General features: G+C 33.3%; 1 protein-coding gene across 1 annotated transcript in view; it reads left to right on the forward strand.

The window, feature by feature from the left end:
* The window catches only part of LOC105620829 (tyrosine-protein kinase PR2), a gene marked incomplete at its 3' end in the record, with an annotated part of 223345 nt that overhangs the window by 67286 nt on the left and 147324 nt on the right, over positions 1-8735 (forward strand). Inside the window, exon 4 of the mRNA XM_012202305.1 lies at positions 7387-7511. Within this exon, the coding sequence (XP_012057695.1) occupies positions 7387-7511 (125 nt within the window). The remainder of the gene's footprint in view (positions 1-7386; positions 7512-8735) is intronic.

The raw sequence follows: 8735 nt of genomic DNA on the forward strand, positions 1-8735 counted from the left end.
AAACAAAAAAATTAAAACCTCCCGCAAATGACGAGAATTTGGCTCGTAAACTGACATTTTCAATCGAGAATAACTTTATGATGCAGACACAAATCGACTAATGTCTCTATGGGGTTATGTTGACAGCCCAAGTTTATTGTATGTTTATTTATGATCTATTTATTTCGACCACCACTTATCGCTAAAGCCATCTATAGGTAAACGGCGGAAGCAAAGTTGTACACTTAATAACTATTCTAATTAGCAACAGTCTCTTTGAAATAATTTCAAGAATTTTTGACACGTCTATTTCTTACACTTACTGCGTTTCTAATCCATAATCTGTTAGAATTATGATTTCGTGGGCGCTTAAATTAATTTAGAGAGATATAATTTAACAATACCTTTATTCTGAAACTTATAAAAAGGCCAATACAAAAGAAATTAAAAAAGACATAAGCTTTTCTTTTTACAAACGGAAAGTAGAGTTACTAAAGATGCGGAACAGGGTTGCCACACATACACATGAAAATTTTATCATAAATTACTAACAAAAATAAATAAAGTATACGAGTGACAGCCATTTCGTTGAAGACTTCCGAAACCGATTACCGCTGACTCTCTCCCGCTCGTATTGTTAATTGCGAGCGAAACCAATAATCCATTTATAAGCTGCGAATTGCTAACGGCGGCTATTCCGTTCCTGATCCGCTCCAACATGTTCCGAATCTTAGCAATCGGCTTAATATATAATGAAAAAGTAGAGGGTATATACTTTGTCACTCGAGCGTTATCGACAGCGAACCAATTCTTCTATATTTCGCTGTGTCGACGAGAATTTCAGGATAAAGTGTATTCTATTGAGAGTACAAATTAATTCGGTCCGTTTCCCTAAAGATGGCTCCAGCTATTATGAATGGTTCATAGTGACAGCTGATTTTGGCGGTTTCAAAGAGGTTAAAACATCTGCTAATAATATTCAGTTTATATCGCTTTGAGTTTCATACAAAAATCTTAATTTACTGTATTTGAAATGTCGATTTTTGTGTTAATCAAGCAGCATTTGCGGGAGGTTTTTATTTTCTGCTTTAATTGGAAGAAAAGTGCGGCTGAAGCCCATCGAATGCTTGTCGAAGTTTATGGTGATACTGCTCCAACTGATAAATCATGTAGGGAATGGTTTCGACGTTTCAAGGATGGATATTTCAGCGTTGAAGACAAACTTCGCTCTGGACAGCCAAAAAAATTCGAAGACAAGAATTAGAGACATTACTCGAAGAAGATCAGAGTCAAAGGTCACGCAAGAGGAGTTTGCAGAATCATTGGGAATAACTCAACAAGCCGTTTCTGTACGATTGAGAGCCATGGGAATGATTCAAAAACAAGGAAATTGGATGCCTTATTGGACATTGCTCCTTCTAATTACTGGTTGTTCCAAAGATGAATCATTTTTTCGAGATGGAATTCGAAAATTGCCTGAGAAATAGGAAAAAGTAGTAGGCAGCGATGGACAATACTTTAATTGATCTGTTCATTCATTTTGTTTTGAAATAAATGTACAAAAAAACGGACCGAATTAATTTGTTCTCCCAATATTCCGAGCGTTTTCGACTGCAGCCTTCACTAATTCACACTTGTTGCACCGACAAGAATCAGGGAATATTGGGTCATTTAAAAAGTATCGGTTTTTTGTTCAATTTTTGAAATTTTTCTTTATTGGAAATCAATTTTAATCAAGTATATATTGGCCATTATTATCTATAATCTTTTGCCATTTTTCAGGTAATTTCATAATTCCATCCGTGTAGAACTTCTGTGGTTTATCGGCGAAAAACTTTTTCAAGTGATTTTCGGCAACTCTTTTGTCGGCCAATGTTTTTCCATCAAGACAGTTTTGCAGAGATCGAAACAAATGGTAGTGCAAGGTCCAGGCTATACGGTAGATGCATCAAATTCCCAATCAAGCTCCCTCAATTTTTGGCGCGTCATCAAAGATGTGTGTGGTCTGGCATTGTAATGGAAGACAATACCTTTTCTGTTTATCAATTCTGGTTGTTTTTCCTTAATTGCTTCCTGTAATCTATCTAGTTATGAACAGTAGAGCTTTAAATTAATCGTTAGGCCATGTGGTAACACCTCATGATGGACGACTCCCTTCCAATCCCATCATACACACAGCACCACCTTATTTGCCATCAATCCAGGCTTTGAAGTCGTTTGTGATGGTTCGCCGCGTTTCCCCATAATCTTTTATGAACGATATTCTTGTATTTTACCCATTTTTCATCGCCCGTGATGATTTGCTTCAGAAATGGGTCGATTTCATTACGTTTTAGTAGTGTTTCGCTGATGGAAATTCGATCAAATTTCTTTGCGTAGCCAGCCTTTTTCAAATGAATCCAAACTGTCACATGGTTGATTCTTAATGCATTGGCTATCTCCTGATAGCTCACATGTCGGTCTTGCTCGACCAGTTGCAAAATTTCATCGACTTTTTCAGTGACTGGCCGACCAGAGCGAAGTCGATCTTTGACATCAAAATTTCCAGAACGAAATCGAACAAACCATTCCTGTGTCTTGCGTTCACAGCATCCGCGTAAACTTCACAAATTTTTCTGCAAGTTTGTCTTGCGTTTTTGCCTTTTTTGTAGTAAAAAAGCACATAGCGTATTTCTTCAGAAATTTCATTCATTTTCAAACCAATATAACTTTTGACACGATTGATGAATTACCAAACTTTGTTTACAAAAAATGTAACCTAAAATGTCATCTTTCAGACGCGCGTTCGTTTGACACAATCGGATTAGTGTTGCCCAATATATGATCATCAATACCATCTAGTGACAAAAAACCGCGGATACTTTTTAAATGACCCAATATATAGTAGAATATTCTGTCTCCATTGAATTTTCTCGACAATCGATAACTAACGCTCAATAAATACTAGGTGTGAAATGACGATTTTTTTCCCCAAAAAAAACACGTTAAATTCGGAAGAATGATAAAAAAGATTTATTCAAAGTATGCTCCATTGCTAGTTACATATTTTTTCCATCTTTCGGACAATTTGTGGATACCACGCCAGTAAAAATCTTCTCCTTTTGCCGCGAACCATTCATCGAGCCATTTTTTCACATCTTCGTACGAACCAAAGCGCTGCTCAGCAAGTGCGTGACCCATCGATGCAAATAAGTGGTAATCGGAAGGAGCCAAGTCTGATGTGTAAGCCGCATGGGGTAGACTTTCCCAGCTGAGTGCTTCCAACGTGTCCCGAATCGGTTTTGCCATATGTGATGGAGCATTGTCATGGAGAAAAATGACCTTGTGTTGCCTCTTTTGGTATTCTGATCGTTTTTTAAGCAGCGAACGGTTCAAATCGATCAATTGTTGTTGATAGCGTTTGGTATTAACCGTTTCGCCAGATTTCAATAGCTCATAATAGACCACACCCTTCTGGTCCCATCAAACACAGAGCATCGTCTTCCTGCCAAAGCGATTCGGTCTTGCGATCGATGTGGATGGTGCGCCTGAGTCTACCCATGATTTTTTGCGTTTGGAATTCTCATAAAATATCCATTTTTCATCCCCAGTAACGATACAAATGACTTTCTTCTGTATCGTTTGAGCAAAATTTCACATATGTTTTTGCCTCTCCATCTGTCTCTCGTTCAATTCATGTGGAACCCATCTGCCGACTTTCTGAATCTTTCCCATCTCTCGTAGGCAATTGGAAGCTTGTTGACTAACGCTCAATTGCTCTGCGAGTTGTTTTTGTGTTCGTGAATCATCTTCATCCAGCAATGTTTGCAATTCCACGTCTTTGTACTTTTTTTGGGCGGTTTTCCGTGTTCCTTGTCTGCAACATCGAAATCTCCAATTTTGAAACGATGAAACCATCGTTTACATGTTTTTTGCGATGGAGCATGTTCATCATAAGCTTCTCCAAGTAATCGGTATGATTCCGCAGCAGTTTTCTTCAAATGAAAACAAAATATTAATGCTGTCCGCGAATGCTCCTTATTTGGTACAAATTTCGTCATATTAAACACAGCAACACAATATTGTGCAAACACTTTTCAATCAAATCACTTTGTGCGTTTGTTGATGGAACAATAAAATAGCATATAATGTTAAATCTTTGTACTTCACACTGCATTGATGTACCATCTGTTTCTCAAATCGTCATTTCATACTTGTACATCTAGCATCAACCTCAATAGTAACTAGGAGTGGAGATTTCTCCTCCTCCGCCGAGGGTTCGCGGCTGTCAAACGCCGCATAAATTCTATACGTATTCCCTATTGCATTAGAGACGCCCGCCGGTGTACTGCGCCACGATTTGCGCCTGATGTTCTCATCTTGCGTTCGTGTAAACAATCATCCATGCGACGCGTTATGCAGCTAATTGCTGGCCCGCGCCCTGCGTTCCGTTCAACACACGAATATTGCGTGTGCAGAAAAAGTCATCTGCGGTATTCGCCGTGACAGACTGCGTTCCACGAATCGCATTTAACAATACATACACATACACATTTACACACATACATATACAAATACATAAACACATATTCATTCCGCGTGTGCCACGATATGCATCTCGTCTGTATTTAGACCAGCTTATGCGACTAAACATCACAGCGAACATTAAATGATACAAACATATATTTATCAGTATTATAATAAACTGCATTTTTGTTATTATAATAAATGCCTAGTTTATTTAATTTGCATCTCGCTTCCGATACAAATCTTTTTTGCGTTCCGACTAAGCTATATTCGTGCAAAAGTTACATCTTTAGTAGTTACATCTTTATCCCTTTTTTTAAATCCATGAGTCCTTCAATCTTGTTTCTCTAAATTCCGTGATTTTAAAATTTCTTAATCCCTTTCTTTGTTTATATTTGTTGTTTAGATTTTTGTCCTAATATTTTCCTCTATATTTTCCTCTATCTTTGAGTCTTAAAGTACTTAAATATAAACACAAATTGGTAGATGATCCAATTCTATTCTTTCTTCTACAATTAACCTATTAATTTTCTCTCTTATTTTTGTATTTCTTATTGCATAATTGAATTCTCTTTTGCTCTTATATATATAAATATATATAAATTCTGCGTTCTCACTTTCAGTTGTATTTCAAACTATCCCATTCTTCCTTTTCTATTTCTTCCAGTCACTTGTTGCTCTCTGTGTTTATCTTATTCTTTGACTTTCTGCTTACCTCATCCCCATTATTTCTCCCATATAATTGTCTCTTTATTCCCTATCCTAAAAAAAAACCTTTCCTCTTCTCATTAAAAGATTTTCTTTATCATTCTCCTATTAAAGTTTTAATTTCTTTTATAATTTTATTCCTTGCTTATATTGTTACTACTTAATTTCCATTTCTTTCCTATGATTATTCTCTTCATTTTTACTCTTTCCGTTTTTGTTTTTTTCTATTTTATTCTCGTTTTTTTCCTTAATATTCTTCCTTACTCCTGTAATTCCTCCCATCGCTTTTTCTTTGATGCTCCCTTTCTCTTCCCCTCCCCTATCTCCCTCTCCCCCCCCCCTCTCGACTATTTTGATTATGTTTCTAATTAAATTCAGAATTGTGTATCTTTGTCACCTAATCCTGCAACACTCCCAAAATCAATTTAATTTTTATTTCTCGAATTGTCAAATTCGACTTTTTTCCTCTTTATTTTTTCTTATGTTTCATATAACTGTGTTTGCTTTTTCTTTGTCCATCTCCGCCTCCTCTTCTCTACCCCGCAATTCCCCGCTGATCCTGACGGAACAGTCCCATGGGCTTTAATTCGCTCTGTAAGCTCTTTTGGGCCTATAGAGCTCTGTCTGCTCTAAAAATTTTGTTTAAGCTTTTCTTTTTCTTCCAGATGAACTTTCTCTTATTAACTTGTTTTTTGTAATCAATCTTCATTTCAATTCTTTTGCTTTTTTCAACTTCCATTATTATGCGTAATATTTTTTTATGTTTGCCTCTTTTTTCAAGTTGTTGCCCTAAATACGTCTTTATTTTTCAAGTCTTTTTTCTTTATTATTCCTCTCTTTTGCTCCTTATTTTCAAGCTTTGCTGTTATTATTTGTGCTATTATTTTGTTTCTCTTCTCATCCAGAACGTTTCTTTTATGGTTACCTCCTCATTCGTTCATCTTCTAGTGTACTTCTTTTTATTATTTCTTTTATTATAATGTTCTTTTTTCTTTTTCTCTCTCGTCTCTTCTGCTATTTCTAATTTTTTATTTTTTCTCGTAATTTTTTTTCTATTTCATTTTCCATCAACAAATTTTTTTATTTTGTTCACCTCCATGATTCTTCTTCCCCATCACTCCTCTTTCTTTCTTCATTCATCTTTGAGTTCTTTGTTTCTTCTTTTGTATTTATCAACTCTTCTTTTACATCTCTTATCAATTTCATGTCATGTTTTTATATTCTCTTTTGATGATGCTTCTTTTTCCTTGTAGAATTTTCCTCTTTTTGTAGGTGATTTTATGACTTTCCTTGTGTCTTTCAAATTTTCTTAAGAATTCATTTTCTATTTCTATTCTATCTTTAGCTTCATTTCTTCCTTTCTTACTTGATGTTCCTTCGCTTCCAACTCTCGGTTTTGCAATTAAATGATCCAAGATTATTTTACTCTTTTTACTTTCTTTTTCTCTTTCTTTCTCTATATTCCTCTATTCACATTATATTTGTCATTTTCTAGATTATCCATTAATTTTCTAGTGTATTGATCAATTAATTCCTGTGTTATCGATTTTGCTTTATCAGTAGATAATTCCGAGCACCTTGCGATTCTTCTTTTTTCATCTTTATTCGCATTTGGTAAAATTCCGAATTCAACCTTATTTTTTTATACTGTGTATTAACTAACCTCATTTCCTTTTTGCTTTTCACGTCTTTATTCTTTGTGGCTTCTCACTTTTGTATTTTTACTATCCTTTGGCTCGTTCTTTGATATTCTTTTTTTGTCTAAGATTTTCCAATCTAAGATTTTCCAATTACACGTGTCATTTTGCTGTCTTGCAATCCTCCTGTATGGTTATTTATTGAAATCGAAACAAAGAGAGTACGTATTTGATAAGTCTATTTTTGATTGCAAATATTGTTTTATTAAAAAATACATTTTAATAATGGTTTGCAAGAATTTTCTAAATGAATTTTTCTTGTTTCTGATGTCATAATCTAAAACAGCTGTAATAGCTGTAGGCAAGAGCCGTAAAAAGAAAAAAAACTTGTGAAATCTACTTTCGAAAAACTTCAAAGATATTTTTTAATATTATTTTGTCTTTTAAACTAGACAATTCTTTTCGAAAAAGTAATTATTCAAGATAATATTTCAATTAATCATCATGGATCATCATTTTGTATTATGTTTCTGATATATGATACATTTCTTTGTAGGTTCTTCCCCTTCTGGCCATTCTTTATCCATTGAACATGAATCAAGCAACGCAAGAAACGAATTGAGGGAAATTCAAGCAAAACAATATAACAAAAAGAAGCAAGCCACCGTGAGTCCAATAAATGTACAGTAATTTTTTATTATTTATGGCAATAAGTTTATATTTATCTAATGTTATTCTTCTTATTATTTGCGATACTTTTTAATATTCCTTTATGTTATTGATGTAATATGATGTTAAAAAGAATTGAAAGATAAAGAATAAAATCTTGATAGATAATTTATAATTGAAATATTATATACATACAGGTTGGCCCAAAACGGGGGGGGGGGGGGGCCAAAAAAGGTTGGTCGAAAACGAAACAGACTGAATAATTTCTATAAAAATGATGAAATTTTTCGAGAAAACGCAAAAATAAATTGATATATATTGAAGAGAGGACATCTTTTGACATATAATTCTTACCTTCAATTTCAAAGTTAAACCAAAACTTATTCCATAAGTAGGGATCCCTAAAGATTTCAAACAGGAAAGGGGATCAAATGATATATCATTAGGAAAGTTTTTCAATTTTCTACATTCTTATGTTTGATTTTTTAAATTCAATTAATTCGTTTAGAAGATACAGAGTGTTAAATCTAAAACAAACAAATTTTCAAACTTTTTTTTTTATTATCTATCGAATCAGTCCATAATGGGATCGATCGCTGAAAAAGTAGCCAAAAGTGAAAGATTATATCATTACGATAAAATCTATTTATAAGTTTAAAAATTTATAAATTTTTCGGATCGCTGAACACAATTCTCAGAATTAAGAATTTCAAAATGACAGATTTGAGTTTTACAATTGTCTAATACGCATAATAATTGATTTCAAAGAGGTTTTTTTGAATCACTGATTCTGATTTTGATATAAAAAATAATTAATGTAGGATGGGATATTATGAGCACTTAAGGAAATATTTTATCTAGCATATATGAAGAATTAAAAGATGTGCACATTTGATAGATTTGTTGATATTTTACGTATTTTAGTATTGAAATTGATTCTTTTAATGCAAATGTTGGTGCTCATATTATCCTCTGGGTAGAATATGAGAGCATCCTTAGGAGTAATATAAGCATAAGAATTTTTTTGTAAGAAATTATGCAGAAATAAAAGATTGAAATATATATAAACATATATATATATATATATATATATATACAATAAATATTCTATATATATATATATATATATATATATATATATATAATTATTTAGTTAGTAACAAATAACCAATACTAAGTTAGTTTAGGTTAATATTACTAACTAAAATAAGTATTAATTTAATTAAATTATTAAGT

This window comes from Atta cephalotes (assembly GCF_000143395.1).
Source record: "Atta cephalotes unplaced genomic scaffold scaffold00029, whole genome shotgun sequence".
In the NCBI taxonomy this organism is placed as follows: Eukaryota; Metazoa; Arthropoda; class Insecta; order Hymenoptera; family Formicidae; genus Atta; species Atta cephalotes.